This window comes from Larus michahellis, chromosome 7 (assembly GCF_964199755.1).
Source record: "Larus michahellis chromosome 7, bLarMic1.1, whole genome shotgun sequence".
In the NCBI taxonomy this organism is placed as follows: domain Eukaryota; kingdom Metazoa; phylum Chordata; class Aves; order Charadriiformes; family Laridae; genus Larus; species Larus michahellis.
The window spans coordinates 52,411,935-52,431,184 of record NC_133902.1 but is presented as its reverse complement, the minus strand read 5'-3'; the positions used below and the strand labels follow the sequence as shown (position 1 = coordinate 52,431,184).

Genomic DNA, 19,250 nt, shown 5'->3' with positions numbered 1-19,250 from the left:
CAGATCCATGGGGTCTGGTGGCACTGCAAACAGTTCTGAGCCACAATTCGCATGGTTACGTTCTACTTCTCCCATCCTCCGAATTTTTGTTTAGCCTTACATCTATTTCAGCTAACTTCTTGATATCCTATTTATTAACGGGAAGTACAAATACATTCATGAGAAGTCCAGAAAGTGAAGAAGCCCTCATTCTCCCCAGCATCAGGGCAAGAAACACATGCTACTCCTAGCTTGTGAGTAAATCCCAGAGCTCCCTAGAGCAACGAAGCAGAGTTCCACTGGCCGATCCTTTAGAGCCAAATAAAACTCTTAGAAGCATTGTTTTTTCTTAGTGCTTATCCTATATGTGTCCTGCTGCCTAACTCCTATCTCACTAATACAGATCCAAGTGGGAAACGCTTGATTCAGCCACATGCCCATTTGTTCTGCGAGCATACAGTCCTTTAGAAAATAACCCATTTATATCATCTAAAGAACACGTCGGTCAGTTACAGGGGAGAAAACCCATTCACTTTGGGCGCAGGCACACAGGCATTGCAGATAAGGGAGAGTCATTTAGGATGTCACCGTCTCCCTGCTGGGGGTTACTGCCACCACAGTGGAGTTGGGGGGGATTATACTCGTGCTCCATCTTCTGCTTCATTGCACAGCCTGTCAGGTTGCTTCGAAGCACGTCTGGTGGTGGGTTCAGTCAAACCGGCTGCCTTGTACCCCATCCCAGCCTCAAGCAATTCTTTGCCGACTTGAAAGGCAGGTGACCTCCAGCTAGTGATCAGGAGTGATCAGAGTGAGACGGTGACCTCTTCTGCCATTACAGCCGGATCTAGAAGAAACCTGGTGGCTGTGCCCTCCCTGTCACTGGTACTCTGGGACCGTGCCCCTTCCTTGCATACTGTGGAAAGCATAGGAATAAATACTGCAGATACTGTATTGCTTCATATGAATTCCATAGGTTAAAATCAATACCAGGTATAAACTGTGTAGTTTGAGTGACATGTTACCTTTCATTGTCTTTTTATCTGTCCTTTGTCTTCTTGGTCACCCTTTATGCTTTATTTCTGTCGGGGCACTGGTCCATTGCAGCAAGTCCCCTTAAATGGATAGGCATCAGTGTTTCAGACATCAAAACCCAGCATGACTGTGAATTCATGACTTCTTCCTCCCCACTCTGTCTAGACTTCCTAGCTGTTTGCAAGTATGCCAAAAATACTGGTTTGCAGTAATGTTTACATAGTGGTTTATCAAAATATAGTTACCTGGTTAAAAGGAACTTGAACAAATCTTTTGAGTCTGAACTGACCATTGGCTGCCATAGTTCATGGGATTATCTTTTATAAACACTCCAAACAATGCAGACAAGATCTGGAAACTGCCTGCCTTTTAAAACCCCCTTTGAGAATCTTTCTTAAATTTTCAAAGAGTATCAGCTGTGGAACTACACTGGTTTACAGAGCTCAAGGGATCTCTTCCCTCTTTCCTCTTCAAGTCTATGCCTAGGCCTGAATTTTATCCAAAACTGACAAGAAATCTCTGTTATTTAACTATAAAACAAAACCATGCCATATGAAAAATTAAATGTAATCTGAGCAAGTGCAAATGTGGAAACCCTGCTAAATCATGCAGCCCAGAGCTCATCTCATGCACCTCTGGGTTCATTTGTTCCTAATTTTTGTTCTGTGTGGGGGGAGTTCATTCCCATGGCCTATTTATTTCAATAAATCTACTAGAGAGACTTGCACTCAGTTATCAGTAGACAATTCAAATCTACCAATGTAGCTCTTAAGTCTGTGAAATCTCTATATAGTTAAATGCAGGCGATAACTGTCACCGCTTAAAGTTTTGGTGTGACTTTTATTTATTCAAAGACTTAGTTTTGTTCTGCTGAAAAAATAAAATTGCAAAACGTCAGTTTTGCAGACACTGTCACTTTTGTTTGTCCAAAAACCTTTCCCTTCTGTGCTTCATATGTTGCTGCATTGGTGTCTCTTTAGGAAGTGTTCAAGAATTGCAGAGCTGATAGGAAATGGTAGGTGATATCAAACAATCGACACTTTGCTGGCCCAGGTGGGTTGGCTGTGTTCTCTTGCAAGTTGTTGTCTATACGCACTCTTTTGTGCTGTTTTATGGTGCAAACACCATAATTATAAATTTTCTCGAATCAAACAAGTGGGAAACGTAAACTAGCAACTGGCACAGCTTGGGGATTTTTGCTTGATTGCAACTGAATTAATAAAAGTACATTGTCAACAAGTTACCTCGGTTATAAAACTCTGTTTCTCATAAGAAAAGATTGTATGTACCTGGTGAAGAAAACAAGCAACACCTTTATGCTTGGTTAGACATCTTAATATAATGCAAGTCACCTTATAGAAAAAAAAACAACCAAAAGTGTAGCAAAGGGTTTGGAATTATAATTAGCCATTATAATCTAAAATGTTTCATGGGAAAAAAATAACATATTACTTATTAATTCCACCATTTTTCATTTTGGTTTTTTCCCCACACACTTTTTTCCACACACTTCCAACTATTAGGCATTCGTAGGAATTATGTCTGTCTTAGTATTGTTTTCAAGTTTTTATTTGATCTCAAAAAGCATTTCATTATGTTTAAGTTAGACAAAGAAGATTTCTTTAATTACTGTGTGTGGGAGCTATTGGAAGCTCAATTACATTTGCAAATTCATTTTTTAAAAGCATTATCATTTTAAGATTAATAATAATAAAAAAATATCCATGATCAGACTATGTGGGACTTTCAAGTTCACTAAGAGTAGTCTCTGCACCCCTCCCCCTATAAGGAAATAATGTCTCAAATGGAAAAATTAATTATGCTAAGAACTGAAGATCAGTACAAGTCTTTGATATTGGGCTATCAATTGTGAATTTGAATGAATAGCAATTTTTCTATTAAGGAGGCAGGATTATCAAAATATGTATTGCTTGCCTTTGTTCAACGTTGAAAATACGATAGAGAGATGAACTTTAAGAAGCTGAGGGAACGGCGCCTCCTGGGGGTGCAGGTGTTGCACCTGGAGAAGGCACGTCTGCACCTGTATTGCTGTCCTGGCTTGGGTGTAACCACTGTGGCTGTAGGTGCGTCTCCCGGAAAGGTGCTAAAAGAGGTCCACATAGTTGTCTCAAGTTTATTAGTGTCTGGAATACGGTAAATGGGGGGTTTTGGTATTTAATTTTTTTTTTTTAAAGGTGACTCCAATTTTGTGTGGCCTGTTGTTGTGTGTTTCACAGAATTAAAGCGCTCCCTTTCAGAGGGCTGGCCGTAGACCGTAGCAGTTGAAAGCGATGGGCAGAGTGTGGTGCTCGCCATCTAGCTCTGGGATGGAAGCGTTTATGAATCATTTAATTATTTTTTTTTCTGTACCACAAGTGTTGTCACAACTCCAACTATATATACAGTACTGCTCGTGTAATAGCCTGCCTAATTCAGATTAATTGTAGGCTTGCAATGATAAAGGAGCTTCAGCACAGCAGTTACTCTGTCGTACAGATGCAATTAAAACCGTATCAGTGCAGTATAAATAATGCTAAATTAAGTTGCTGTCCTGCCACATGGTGGCAATTTTGAGCTAGTGCACAATGAAAGCTAGTGTCTTATTTTATTCAGAAGGAGAAAAGAGTTTCCAATTTACTTGAATTGCTCTGGAGCAGTGTTATCGCCCAAGAATATAAAGTGTGTAAACTACTGTCACTAAAATATCACTAATAATAATAAGCGTTTCCTATCTTGCTCTTCATTTTAGAGCCAAGCAAAGCTTGAAGTTTACATCTGGTAGTCATGGGATACATGTGCTAGGCTGTTATGGGGCTAAAGAGAGAGATACATTAGCATATTAAAATCTCATAGTGGAAAATAAATTATTTGCGTCAAATTATTTACTTTAACTGTTTTCAAGGCAGTTTTAGAAAATGCTAATAGAAATTATTTAGTGTCAATTAGATTTTCCTGGCTTATTTGGGCAGCCCGTCATTTTGGGAACAGAATCCTCTTCTAAAGAACCATCATTTTTTCTTACTGGAATGAGAATCTAGAAGATACCAGCCTAAAATTAGGATACTGCTTTTTATAGTATTTATATCTTGCTGTTGCAGATTTTTAGAGGGAATAAGTTTAGGAAAAATGATTACATCATAAAATAATTGTGGACAAAAGTAGAGCCTAATATAAATCAAGGAAATTTCTTCTTTAGACTCTGCAGTACAAATCTGTATCAGGTGAAAGGGTAATTGATTTTGATTACAAAGCAGCCACAAAACTTCACCCTTAGCTTTCTTATTTTGAAGAGATGTGTAAATAAAGCTACCTCTCCCTCCATGAACCGTCCAGGTGTTTAAGTTATTACTGTTCATACCTTAATGCTTCACTGTGCTTTAAAAACACATGTAACTTCATCCCTGGGAAAGCTTTGAGTGTTTAAGGGTATTTGTCAGTATTCCCAGTATAGCTGGAAACAGTAACGAGGGACAAAGCCATATTAACTGCCACTGTTGGAAAGCTCTGGTTTCAATAGCTGGCTAATTTAATAAAGTCTTGTTACAGTAAAATGATTCAGCTGTAAGCAGCCTGTAAAAATTGTAATAAGCACAATAAGCAATGCACTTCTTTTCCCCGCTCTTTGGGGTAGTGTTTTTTCATGCTGTCAGAGTCCACTACAAGGAACGCTGCAATGTGCTGCAAAGTTGTTTGTCAGTGCCTGGGTTTATTTTTGCAGAGAAGTATTGATTACAGAATGAGAAACATTTGGTTTAACAGCGATCGATGAGAAGCAAACAAAGGACACTCTGAAGTTTGACTCATTCTAATTTGAACGAAAATACAGTACGTGGTGCAATTTATGATGAAATAAAAAATGGTATCTGCTGTCTGTTCTTGTAATCACATTTCTTTCCTGTCATCTGTGGGTGAAATAAGTTTAGACAGACAGAGGACTGTGCGCTGGGTGTGGGACCAGGTTGCACAAGGGAGGTTTGGATGGAGGACTCCTGCCTCCTGTGGAGGTCCTGGGTTTTGAAGAAGGGTGACAGCCAGGTCCTTCTGTCTCTGGAGGTGACCATACCAAAGAGATTTCACCCACCTTCTGTGTAAGACAGATGAGGGGGGACCACCTTGGACTCTTTGACCTGTTTGTTTGGGTTTTTTTGCAAGACCCAAACATAAGATCTCACGAAATACCGATAACATAGAGAACAACTTGCACTTCCCTTTAAACAACAGCTTGGGCTGTGGGGCTGGGGCTCAGATATATTCTGTGCACTTGGACAAATACCATTTGATCACCATGCATTATGTTGGGGGAATTAAATATTCATTGCATTGGAAAAAATTAGTTACTTTGTTAGAGTAACCAACTGGGAGACCAAGTTGCAAATTCCAGTTTCTATTTCAATTAATATTTCATAATTAATTTGTGAAAAATGGAACTGTTTCACAGTCCCTCTCTCATCCCTTATCCCAGGCTGTTCCGTGGCTCCTGCCTACAGCAGTCTTTCAAAAGTGGCATACAAGCATGATAAAATAGTGTTTTTGAGTACTTTGAATATGCATATTTATTCATATCAGTATTGGGCATTGACTTGCTAGAAAAACTAATGTGCTTCTAGTAGTTGCTATTTGTTTGCTTAATTCTGTTGTCATCGTTGTCTACCTTTGTGGTGGTGTTGTCGTCATCTATTTTGTGGCCAGTTGATTCTCTCTGGCTTGTAGGATTTTGTATACAGACCAGGCTATGATTCTATTGTATTATGACTTTTATGGCAAGGTATCAGATGCATAGCATCAGAAAATGCATTAAAAATAAACACATAAATACTCAGTTTCGGTTAGCAATGACTTAATGATACTTTAAAATGTAAACAAAAAAATTGTATTCTTTTCTTCCCCTCATTTAAATTCATAGCAAAGTATCTGTTTGAAATCAATATTAATTACACAGAAATTGTGACCCTCTTTAGCAAATGCTTTAAAATAGTTGTTAAAAAATTAATGTGAAGGTTATTAGCCTGATTTTGAGCAACATTACGCCTGTGTTAAATATTCTCATGTAGACTTTTTTTGACGAAATAGTGCTCCCGTGTTAGCATAATTAGTAGTACCATAGTAAAACCCTTCTAACAATGCACTGGGGAAGCAAAGAACAAATTCAGGAATACAGAAGAATCTTATTTTTACTGAAACAGTAGCCCTTTTCACTACTTATAAGGTAACCTTACAGATGAGAAGAGATTACATTTGTGCCTCTTTCAGGACAGTTTTGGTATCTGAACTAATCAGTCCAGTTATACCTAGCTGTTCTTAAGAATTGCTTTCCATAAGACTCAAACATAAGCTAAACAGAAAAAGGAGGGACCAGTTCCTCCGCAGATGCTGGGCTGACTCCCTTATGAATAGCAGTGCTCTGTATAGTATGCATGGTGTGTGTATACCACATCCCTTTAATTTTTCACTTGCAATTATCTATCGTTCTAAATCTTGATGCACAGCCACATTTTCGTTTAACATATAGGTAACATTATTGATCAAAGGAGTAGTATGATTTTAATGTGAAATATAAATTACAAATTTAAAAAGAAAATACTCTGGTGTGGTGTGTTGATGTTGGCCCTGCACCCACCCAGCCGCTCTCTCACTCCCCTTCCTCGACAGGACCCGGGGAGAAAACAAGATGAAAAAGCTCATGGATCAAGATAAAGACATGGAGATTTGCTTACCGTTTTACCCTTACGGGCAAAACAAACTCAGCTTGGGGAAGATTAATGTAAGACAACACTTTCCAAAGTGCAGTTTGGGGAGTTTGACTCCCCATGTGCCCCTGCTGAGCGGTGCACAGGGACGGGGATGTGGGTTGAGGTCAGTCCCTGACAGTCCCTCTCTGCTGGACCTTCCTCCTCACAAGTTTCCCCAGCTCCAGCGTGGGCTTTCCGCAGGCTGTGGTCCTTCCGGGAATGTCCCCCATGGTCCCTCCACGGGCTGCAGGGAAACGCCCGCCTCAGCCCCGGGAGCACCTCCTCCTGCTGCCCCTCCCCAGACCTGGGCACTCGCTGGGCTGTTTCTCACACTTTTTTCCTCACACCTCACTGCCCCTGTGGTGTTTTGCCCTTTCTTGAGGGCCGCCGGTGCCACTGATGGGCCCGGCTGTGCCCTGTGGTGGGGCTGTGGTGGAGTTGGCCGGAACCGGCTGGAACCGGCTGTGTGCCCGGGCCTCTCCTCACAGAGGAGCCCCCTCAGCCGTCCACTGCCAACAGCCGGCCACAGACACAGAGCACATCTGATCCACCGACATTAAGAAAAAGTAAGGTTATTAGGGTGGCACATTATGGAGGAATGAGCTGTCAACAAAAGAGTTTTAGCTCGGAGGGTACAAGATCGTCAGTCCTGAGGAGGGGAGTCAAGCAGGTCCAGCAGAAAGCGTGGGATAAGACTAGAGGGTTTTGGAATAAGAGATTTGCTTGAGTTAGGCAAATGCTTGAGTCTGGTGGCGATAAGTCCCTGAGTACTTCTCTGACAAGGTATTGTCATGGAGTCGGTCGCCTCATTCAACTGAGGCATCTGCTGATCTTATATGTAATGACAGGTGAAGGAGTTAAACTGCAAGTCCCTGACTTGGAAGGCTTGAGTGTCGTCCATGTCTAAATTTAAAGTTGACAGCAAAGTAGCCCAGAAAGGAAAAAGAGGTAAGGCGGCAGCCCTTCTGTACAAAACCTTAAGGTGCTACATGTTCTGTCTGCATGCTCGGTGCCAAACTCTGTCCAGAAATGAAGGGCCTGTTGTGTAGCTCCGGGCCCCACAGCACCATCCACTGCCATCTGCCTCCTGTGGCAGCCGCCCACCATGTCTGCCTTCATGTTCTGTCATTTCTGTGTTTTCTGCTGGCTGTTGCAACGTCAGGGGTCCCTCAAGAGAGATGTTTGCAGTTTGGTAGAACATGAAGGAACCAGGTGTTGATGTTCATCCCAAATGAATTGAAGGAGACATAAACAGTTAAGCACCTCTTAGGAGACAGGCATCTATCTCATAGCTGCACTGGGTCAGTCCTTAGACCGAGAGCATGGCTATTAATCAGTAACTCTGAAAATAAGTGTTATCTCTTGGTCTCTTCACAGAGTGCTGAGCAGCAATTCAAAATTTTCTGTCAAATACATGTACTATTTTCAGTCTAGCCTTAAATAGTATTCATGCGTCTTGTTTTGATCACAAGTATCTTAAATTGGATTCCTTCCTTAACTTTGAGAAGATGAGTTAATGTGTGGTACATGTCCCTGACTGGTTGAGAAATGAAACATTTTGACACGAACATTTCTACAGCTACACAAAAAGGAACTTGTTGAAGTGCAAGGGCTGGCTCATGAGCATAATGAGCAGCTAGTGAAACTTGATTGCTGAAACGTTCATGAAAAAGTAATTGCAAACAGTATTTGTTCAAGTGTTAAAATATGCCAGTACTTGCACAAAAGTACTGGTGGAGTTTGCTAACCCTGTCTTTCACTCTAGTTTGTTCACATAAAATTTTTGCATATTGGAAAGTTGTCAGAAATTTGACAGGGTGAAGTGAAGAAAGTCAGGCTATCTGGAGAGGCTGAAAAAGGGAAGCAAGAGTGAAGTAAGGGTTATACTTCTAAGAGGAGAAGGTTATAGCTGTGCTGCAGAAGGCAGGGAGAGGAAGCAGGGGAAAATAGTCTGAGCAGAGCTCATGGAGAGAAGAAGCTGCAATTAAAGAGGAATTGGCAAGTGGTAGCACATATAACTTCACTGGAAGATGGCAGTGATTTTCCTGGTGTTAAAACATACTGATGCATTTCACATGACTCTCTTTTTATTTAACCTTTTCTTCGCATGGCATGCTAATTGTATCCCTTTCCAGTAAGCTTATATTCACTATAAAACCTTGAACCATTTCTGACTAGTTCATTTCCTTTCACACACCTTAGTTTTGCACAGGAATAAAGTGGGGTTAGCACAGAAGAGCTTATAAAAGAGGTTATGACAACGTGAAATTTCTGGAGAATTCAGGGATATATTATCTGCTTCCAGGAGACGAAAAAAAAAATCTCTGCTTAATCCTGGCCTTTCTGTACGTTAGGCTCACTTCTGTCTTCTGACACTTCGTTATGACTTTTCTGGGTTTGAATAAAAATATACTTCTCTTTTCTTGTAGATAAGATCACCAATGCTGGGAGCTACTTTCTCTGTGTAGTATACAGCGTTGTATATGAGTGTTTTGCGTCCCAGAGACCGAAAACTTTCCAAGTGTGGGTGGTCTCTTACTCCTTTTTTCCCCTCCCTGTACAGTATTTAATGTCTGTCATCTGGCTGAAAACGAATCTGCTTTCTGCCTGCAAGACATGGCAGAAGTGCCTCAAGGCGGCCAATAAATTCTTGTGAAGAGCAAGGAAAATGTAGGCTGATGGTGTTACTGCTGTAAAGCTGTCCTTTGGGCAGTCTTCTCCCCATTCATACAGGGCATTTTTGGTAGCTGGGAAGAAAACCGAGAATTTCAGGGCGATTGGTTAGTGCTTTTGTTTCTGGTCTTGTAGCCTTTTGACTTGTTCATTGTTCATCCATTACCCTGAAAGGAGCACAAGTTTTGTACAGCAACAGTATGTGCTCATCTAACTAATACTGTGTCATAATGCTCGCCCATGAGGTGGCTGACTTGGAATTGGATATTTAACTAATTCCAGAAGTTCCTAATGTTTAGGCATTTCCTTCCTGTAACATTATTGTTCTTGCAGTGTGAATTTGTTGCTGGTTTATGGGTACTTTTCTTAAGGTAATTGCCAGGTCCTTTCTTCTTTAAAAAAAAAAAAAAAGTGGATGTGCTGATCTTTTTGTGTAAGGCGATAATACAGACCTCCCTACATGAATAGAAGGAGTAAATGGTAGCAACAGCATTCTCTGACCTATCAGCAAGAGGTAAATGAAACCTAGAAATAGCTTATGTAGCTCTTTGACCTGTAGGGGAAAGTTTGGATTTGTGAATCTCTGCTGTATATTCAATGCTCTACTGGAAATGTGGTTTTGTGATTAGCAACAGCATGGCCATGCATGTAGATACAGCACACTCTTTCTGCAGGACAGTCAGTGGAGATGTCTGCAACCTGCAAAACATCCTGGCAGTGACATGGAGGACAGGATACTCATCTGCTTTCTGAAATGTCACGTTTTGTCTCTCCCCCCGTGGAGATCTGGCTTTGTACTTAATGTAGAAAGAAGGTTTATTTGAGGACGAGAGCATGGTCAGCGTAGCAGAGATATAAAGGTAGCTGCTGTATCAGAGTAAGATCATTGTGGCAGTAATGATGCTGAATGAGCGTTGAAGGCATGTCTGAATCACTGGTCTTGAGTCCATTACCATAGTTACTGCATGAGGTAGCTCAGGCACAGCCTGCTTTGAGTCAGCTTGGGCACTCAGGGGTTCATAGCAGTACCTGATTTTCCTCCGAGGTGGCTTATCCGTTACCGTGGGGACAGTTACAAATTTGGTTTTGAGCCCAATTTCTGTAGACACCAGTATCTTCTGAAAGCTTGTCTTAAGCCCTGGGTGGTAACCATATATTTCTTTTATGTCATTTTCCTTGCTAATCTCTGGAAGCCCTGGGTGACTGTTAGCAGCAGTGAAAGGCATCTATAAGAGAAGATGCTAACAGTGTTCAGCAAGGTCCTCTGGAAGAGTATTATTTTGAAGCTGGCGTTGGTGGGATCTAAGCTGGAGAAATACTAACTGCTTTGAATATTCTTCCCGTGTAGTAGCCTGAGTTATCCTTCACGAGCCGTACTCTCTGTACTGAAGGTGCTGTGTATCTTCTGCCTGGTGCTGAGCACTTTCTGCTCTTCCTGGCAGAAACCAAGGATTACTCAGCACCTGGCAGAACATGGTTATGAAATAGTAAGGACAGTAATTAGATAATTTAGTTAGAACAATGTATTTATTTTCCAGTAATTTGTTTCTTGTTTTACATTTTCCATTTTCCAGATATTACATATGACCAACTAGACAGAAGCCCTCTCTCTCTGAGTAATTCCCCCTATTTTTTCACAAGCATATAGATATTTCATTTAATCCCTTGCAGCCTCCCTTTGTGGCATCTGCTTATTTATCACTGTCTTTAAGATCCCTTTTGCACTTGGTAATGTTCATATTTTTGGTCCCTTGGTTACTGCTATTGTAAATTATTATCCAGCAAGATTTATAGCTGTGAGACTTGTACAAATAATCTGTCTCCACCATTTAATGGCTTAACACTAAGATGCCTTTGTTATTTTCTAATGAAACTGTATGTATAATTTCCAGATAAATTTTCGCAGGTATGTAATGAAAATCTAGGTCAGCAATGGAACTACGTCAGACTGTTTGACAGGCTACAAATTGCACTGCACCATGGGCACAGAGATTTTTCAAAGCACAGAGGTGGTGAACCCACTGTAGCTTTACAATGACTTAACCTTTTCTTAGGCAACTGACATTGGAACCCCTTTGCTGATGGAGTATAACGTACTACCACGTAAATTGCTTGGGTTTTTTTATTGATTTGTTATGTCATTTAAGTGGGCAAGGAAAAATTTAATTTAATTTAGTTTCCGTTTAACAGAGTCACATGGAAAAGACTGCAGATACATTTATTTAATTTCAATACATTTTTTATAACTTTTCAGTTCATTCCCCTCCTCCTCCCAAATTGCATTTAGGTACTTTTAAAATAGGATTTTAAAATCATTAGGTACCCTTTTATATGATGTTCTTTCTTTTTTTAAAAAAAAAAAAAAGATTAGGCCATGACATATGCAGACAGTATGTTGTGAGCTGAGTTTTTTGGTCCTAAGTTTTAAGAATTAGCGACAACCATATGGTATTTGCCTTTGAGAAATATTAGTAAAATTAATGACATTTTTATTTCTCTCATATTTGTTTGATTGGTACTCAGTTTTTTAAAGCATATTCTTTGTCATAGTATTTCAATAAAGAGATTCAAATAGACTCTGTCCTACTGATGGGGATCCTCCTCTCAGCCAAAACAAGAAAACCAGTGGCTGCAGGATCTGGTCCTTCTCTGCTTGTGAAACTGAAGCATTAGGAGATGGGTGACAAGTTGTCCTCTTGACTTGTTTCATGCTTCCCATATCTGCCTTCAAGCAAGATAGATCGGAAATCTCAAATATAATTTTTTACATTTATTTTGAGTGGAGGTAAAGAAAAAGAGCTTTGAATGAGAGGGTAGGTGTTTGTTTTTAAATATGTTGACTTCTGTGAGTCTGAGCTGAGTAAGAGTAGCTCAGCATGATGGGGATATTCTGAGAGTCTTTCCAGCTCTAGTTTATTATTCTATGTATGCTATACAAAAAAATGATGGGACTGGGTAGTTAAGGTAATTATTTTGATTGTTTGATGATTTTTTTCAAATCTGAAGTTTTTGCTAAAAGTATGTTTTATGTGTACAATTAATAAATAATCTTTTATGGTCTTTCAGCGTGAGAAGCTGATACATGAGTTGGAGGAAGAAAGACATTTAAGACTTGAGAGTGAAAAAAGATTACGGGAGGTGACACTGGAGTCGGAGCGTAGCAGAGCTCAGATGCGTGGGCTGCAAGAACAGTTTTCCAGGTATGTTGCATAAGTAAACTATATTCAAAATATGGGAAGAACATACTTTGGTGCAAAAAGATTGATCAAACCTGTTGATAGCTTGAATGGATGTAATCTAAGGCAAAAACTGCTCTCCCTCTGAAATTCTGTACACATGGTGGGCTTTTGGCTAAATGACTGTTAGCATCCTATAAAACTTAAAAGGCTTATACCATCATTCTATGAAACAGTGAAAATTTTCATTTCTAGAGATTTTGCATTTTTTACAATTCCCAAGTACAAGTCTTCACTTCTCAAAAAGTGCATGCCATTGATAAGTCGATATTTGGCTGCTTATTTCTGTTAACCAACAAGAATGGGTTCAATCAATCTGAATAAAGGAAAAAAAAAGTGATGACTTTTACCAGCTGGGTAATCATCCTGCTTGAGCATGCTTCAGATCGCTTCCTGCATTGACTGCACCAGAGCTTTGTGCTACAACAGAGCTCCACTTACAAGGGAACCATCTTAGAACTGGGATTTAAGACAAACTGTTCATTCATGTGCTGACAGTAAGGATTTGATTTATTTATTATTTTTGTGATGCATGATGAGATCTTCTACATGAAATTGATTTTTTTTATTGTTTTTTGTCACATGAGCAGAAACAAAACAATCAAAACAAAACCAAAAGAGAAAATGGAATTTTATGTTGTGTCTTTTCCATCAAGACTGAATATTAACTCATTCCCTCAGGCCCCTGAATTGTTGAAAAGTTCAAGTTCAGTTTAATATGGTGAAAACAAGCTGTGGGGTGGGTTTTTGCTTCGGTTATTTTTGTTGGGAGTTTTTTTAGGGTTTTCTGTGTTAGGCATTTTTTGTGGGTTTTTTTCCTCAGTGTGTGCCATGCTGCTTCTCTGATCTGAGATTGGGTTTCTAGGCAACGCTGCAAAAGCCGTTAATAGCAATAATAATTTTTTTTCTGATCTGTTATTTTGTTTTTGGAAAATTTCCATTAATCCTCTTCAGGTTTAAAAAAACTATCAAAGTGTTTCTTTTACTAAAAATGCTAAGGATATTTCTTTTTTAGTTTTTTGTTGGTGTTTTTTTTCCTCTTTGGTTTAATTTTTTACTTATTCTGATGAGACTCCCTAAGTAATATACACAAAATAAATCCATGCTATGAGTATTTTTGGTTAGAATATTTTTCTCTATTATATATTAATCTTTGTTTATGGAAGAATTTCCTGAGGTCCTGAATTTAGAACAGTACTATTGTTACAATAGCTAGAAGCCTTTGAAATAAACTTTAAAGATGGAGCAGCCCTGATTAAGAAAAAAAGCAAAGAGGAGGTGAGGCGAAACCAGTCTCCAGAGTAATGCACCCAGTAACTTGGTAAAATTTTAACTGTTGCATATTCAGATCTTTTCGGGATAACCCTTCATTATTCCTGTGAAACTCTGGTAATAAGATCCAGTTCTACAGTGTTTCTGAAAAGAATAACTATATTATTAGTTAGGATCCCTGAAGTCCACTATCTTCAAATTAATCCATTCTTTTTCTTCTGTTACTATTTGCAGTCTAACTTGCTCTGGTCTATGAAGAGGCAGAGGAATGCAAGTTCTTTGGATTAAATTTGTTTGTCTCTTTAATTTCATACCTCTGATTTAGATAAAGGTGAATGCTGTCTAAATCAGTATTACGTTTTTTGTGAGGCTGTCTGCACGTTAGCTATCGTGTTTGAAGGCAAATTTAAATATTGCTTTTCTTTAATGGCACCTGAGATTGGCCTTGTTATTACCAGCGTTGAAAACTGCCATTGGCTTCATTGGGCTATGATTTTGTTTTAGTGTAGACCAGATGCTAGGAAGGGAACACATCACTTAAATACTTAATTTGCTTTTAAAACATTACGTTTGTTATGATGAATATTAGACCTTACTTTTTCTTATGTTTAGTAGAATATTAAGATATTTGCTTACAAAAACAGACTTTCTCCCTAAATGAGTGTACTTTTTTTTAGTGTGCTGAGCAATTAATGAAACCGGCAACTAGATAATCTTGTGCTGCTTACGGATTTTGTATTGTTTGAAGGATTTGAGACTCTTTTCTCAGTTTGAGAACAATTAAATGGGACAAGACTGGTGGTGATGGGAAGAGATGTTAAAATCAAGCAAATTAGAATTACTTTGGAAGAAGATGGCTAGAGAGTAATACTTTAGGCCCAAACATTCTGGCTTTCAGGTGCAGATAGGCTAACATAAGAACATATAGCACAAATCTTTTATATCTGTGTAATTCCTGAACAGAGTGGATTTACACAGACATTCCTACATATACATGCAGTGCAGTAGGTTTAACTGTTATTTGGAGATGTTTCTTTGCATCTCAAAATATTTTCTCTGCATCTTTGAAAGAATGAAACATAATAGTTTGTGGAAAGCTGTACAATGACCTTTGTAATCCGGGGAGGAAAGCTGCCTATTCCTATCTGAAATTGTGTGAAAATTTTAATCTGTCATATAAGCATATAGTTTGAGATGGAAGAGTTCAGAAGGCAAGGGTTTTTTTTATTGATTGACATTTCTGTTCTTACCAAGTAAGCAATATTCCAGGCTAAGACTCTGAAATAAATCGAAGTTCTCTTTCTTAACATGTGTATAAATCTGCCAGAGCCTTAAAGTGACACAGTGGTTAGTTTGATAAATATATGACAGTTTCTGTAGAAAGAGAAAAAGCTTTTAAAACCAAATTTATTTTCCAGAATTTTACTGTGGCGTACCCATGTAGTTTTAATTTTGTTTTCCAATTTTATTGGAGGTGAATATATTTAAGGTGTGGAAAGATCCTACAGGAAAACCATTTAATGCTAAAGCTAGGATTTTGCACTGTAGTTGAATACAGTTATTTTTGCATTGCCTTAGTATAATCTCACCTTTAGGTAAAATCCTTGATGTTTTCATTCTCAAAACCACTGAGATCTGTTGCTTGCTGCACCTGTCCTGTTAAATTTTTTAAGGCCCCTTTTGGCATGATAATGTATAGATGAATGTTGTTCAATGCACAAAGACCCCTCCAGGGTCGTGGGTTTGAGCCCCGCGCCTCCAGGGAGAGGTATGGGAAGAGCACCTGTTTTTGGTTTCAGTGGCAGGCCGGCCCGAGCCACGACACTATCCCTATAAATACCGATCAGCCCAGTCTCTTCCAAGACAGTGTCAGACAGTCTGACTTTCCCATTTTGATTATTGGCAAACGTCGTGTATATACTGGTGGGTCACCATTTAAGTTAGTATTTTGCCTGCTGCGTCTTTATCCAGCTCTGGAAGAAATTAAGTTTATTCTTTTTGGTTTGTTTTTTGTTTGTTCATTTTGGGTTTGGATTTTTTTTGGTTGCTAACAGTTTAACATTAGTTTCTTCTTATATCTTGGATGTTAGAGAAGAAAATACGCTGTGTACCTCCTTGTTCTTGGTTTCAGCTGTGCTCTTCCTACTTTCAGCATCTTCCTACAACAGTAGAAACAGAAATGCAACAACCCTGCCCAAAGCAGTAGGTGTGATTTATAGTATCACTCTAAAAAGCACACTAATACACCCAACATAAATTGATTACATTTCTCTGCTGTACATCAGTAGAGCAATAGAAATTGTTGTCTGCTGAGTGTGTACAGTACATGTGACTTCAAACTGGGATTAAATGTTAAAGCAGTAAAAGAGGTGGCTTTACTTAAGTTATTTTGATTACTATTTTGGTCTAAATGAAACAAGTTCAATAAAACACACTATTGTAAAATATATCTATAAACAGTAATTGAAGAGGCTAGTATTAAATCTTAAAATCCCCCTTGGGTAAATTTCAAAAATTCTTTCAGTTAAGATGATGTTGTTTATAGGTATCAATGTCTGTGACTGGAAAACTGCCTCAGGCTTTTAAGAATGGATGTTATTGGAAAAGTAGGAAATGGTCCTTGTTTGATCTAACAGGGTCCTGCGAATGGGATGAGTGCAGTTCTCATTAGATTGTATTTCAGCGTTCCCCTCACATTAATATTGACCGGAGGGTTAAGCCTGTCACTTCTGACAAGGGGAAAAATGACTACTACAAATCTGATAACACTTCGCATAAAAGGACTGTGTGGTGTTGCTTTAAGCACATTCTACTTGCTTTTCTCCAATTATTGTTAATTCCCCTTGCTCCATTCTGGCTTGTCAGCAGGTGAGTGGAAATGGTAATTGTTTTCCTAGCAGCTGTGATAAAGAGATTTTTTGCATTGCATCAGCATGTTGATGTTGCATCATCACATCATAATTTCTAACGTATTGCGTCTGCTTGGTCTAGAGGTCACCACCTGCTTGCACTTCAGTGGCCTTACTGCCATGACTGGTAATCCACATGCAATAGAGACCATGTCTGGAAAGTATAAACTAGTAGAACACTTCAGTAGCCCCTGTGGTTCGTCAGTTTGTCTAATGTCCATTAAATGCCAATTTAAACCATTAATAACTTTTGTATTTAGTTTCTGGGGAGGTTAAAATGCTCTCCTGGCAGCCGTTGACGGTATTCCTTTGATTCTGTCATAGCAGGGATGAGTAAACTACTATGTGGGAATTCACTCCTTGTCTCAGAGGAGGGTTACGGAAGGATCTGTTTACAGTTCTCTTCTTTTGTGTAGTTCTGCAGTAATCTCTTATCATCCTCCCTAAGTGGCATGTAGGTAGGGTTATTGGGGGAGGCAGATTGTCACAAAGATAGAGTCAATATCAAAGGCTGACCTTGTCATCCTGCCCTATGTTTTTAGATACTGCCAGATTTTATTAGATGTGGCTGTATGAAACATTACAAAGAAAACTAGTGAATAAGTATAAAACACAACTTGCTGACTTGGAAGTGCTCCATGTCTGGTGCATATCTCACTTGTACACTTACTTCCTCCTTTGCTGCTGACGACAACGTGTCCATCTTCAAACATGTTGTTGTAGGTTGATCTTGGCTGGCTGCGAGGTGCCCACCCAGCCACTCTCTCACTCACCCTCCTCAACAGGACTGGGAGAGAAAATAATAAAAACCTCATGGGTTGAGATAAGGACAGGGAGATCACTAACCAATTACCATCAAGGGGAAAGCAGACTCGATTCAGGAAAGATCAATTTAATTTATTGCCAATTAAAAATAGTTTAGGATAGTGAGAAACAAAGACAAAACTAATAACACTTTCTCCCACCCTCCCTTCTTCCTAGGCTCAGCTTCATTCCTTCGTTCCCAAGTCTTCTACCTCCTCCCCTGAGCAGCATGGTGGGCAGCAGGTGGGGAGGGAGCTGCTGTGATCAGCTCAAAGCACGTTGTCTCTGCTGCTCCCTCCTCCTCACACTTTTACCCTGCTCCAGCGTGGGGTCCCTCCCACCGTGGTCTTAGAGTGCTGGGAGGCCTCTCCGGTGTATGGTGGGGGGGTCGACTTCACAGACAGCAGCGCGGTGGGCAGAGTGCTTTCACTGGAGGACTGCTTAGCTCTCGGCTGGACTTGCTGAGCCCCAGGAGGTGGTGTGAATAATGTTTTACTAGGGCTTTGACCTAATGCTTAGGATATCGATCTTGTCTTTTGATTAGCATTGACAGAGTAAAAGGATGAAGTTTCTTTTAGATTAACACTGATGGGGTGAGTATATTAGTATTTTTATTTATGTGCATGTAAGACACTTAGGTACATATTTCATCTCTAATCGTTGCTTAGAAGTGTCAAGCAGTATTTTAAGTAAAATTGAGGAGCTTTTGTGTGAATAGTTTTTATCTCACAGAAAATAAAGGAATGGTTTTGCTACACCCATGGAATTAAACCCAAAGAGGAGGTTGCCCTGAGTTATATGTGGAGTCTGGCCCCACTCAGTTTGTGCGCTGCTTTGAACTAAATGTGCTGGTTTACTGTTGTTTTACCAACAAGAAGAAAAAAAGGAATTTTGTAATTTTTCATACCAGGCATCACTTTTTCCACTCTTCTGTTCTGTGTATGAATATGGTGGTTTTGAAAGTACATGCACATAAGAAATATTTTCAAAGAATGCGTTATCTCAGTTGTCTTCAAAAACTACAATTCTCATTCTTATGATAGAAACCATCAGTTTGAAATACATATTTTCATACAGAACTTGAGAAAGAACCAAAGCAATGAGGTCAGAGTGACTGCAGAGAACTGAAGAACCAATCTAAACTCAAAGCACAGAAGTCATGCAAGGACCAGAAGTTATAGCAGACTATATTATGTGACGTATATTGACTTAGGTAACACTTTTAGAGAGCAATGGATTGCTTTGCTTCAGGCATTATTAAAGATGCACGTAGAGGTACATGCAGTTTCTGAATCTTCTATGGACTTCAGGCGCTGAAGCTACATTAAGAGCCAGTCCTATTTCAGTACCCTGATGCACTAGTAAATCATGTGGTGGTGTTTCATGGCAGTTCTTAGTTGCTGAAAGCTTCTTTCAAGGGGTCCAGGGAAATAGGTAATTTTTGTCTTCCACAGACAAAAAAATGGCTATCTGTTTGCTCAGAAAATCCTGGGTTTGGTTTGTATTTATTTATATGCTGACAGTACGCGTCATACTTGTATTTCTGGAAGGTTGCATCTATGGCCTTTTACTGATTTATCAGGGCATGAAATGATACTCTGCTTCCTCTATTCTAG

At 39.4% G+C, this 19,250-nt stretch overlaps 1 protein-coding gene across 1 annotated transcript in view; it reads left to right on the top strand.

The window, feature by feature from the left end:
• Window positions 1-19,250, top strand: part of NCKAP5 (NCK associated protein 5) — a 371,509-nt gene that overhangs the window by 163,031 nt on the left and 189,228 nt on the right. Inside the window, exon 4 of the mRNA XM_074594107.1 lies at window positions 12,480-12,613. Within this exon, the coding sequence (XP_074450208.1) occupies window positions 12,480-12,613 (134 nt within the window). The remainder of the gene's footprint in view (window positions 1-12,479; window positions 12,614-19,250) is intronic.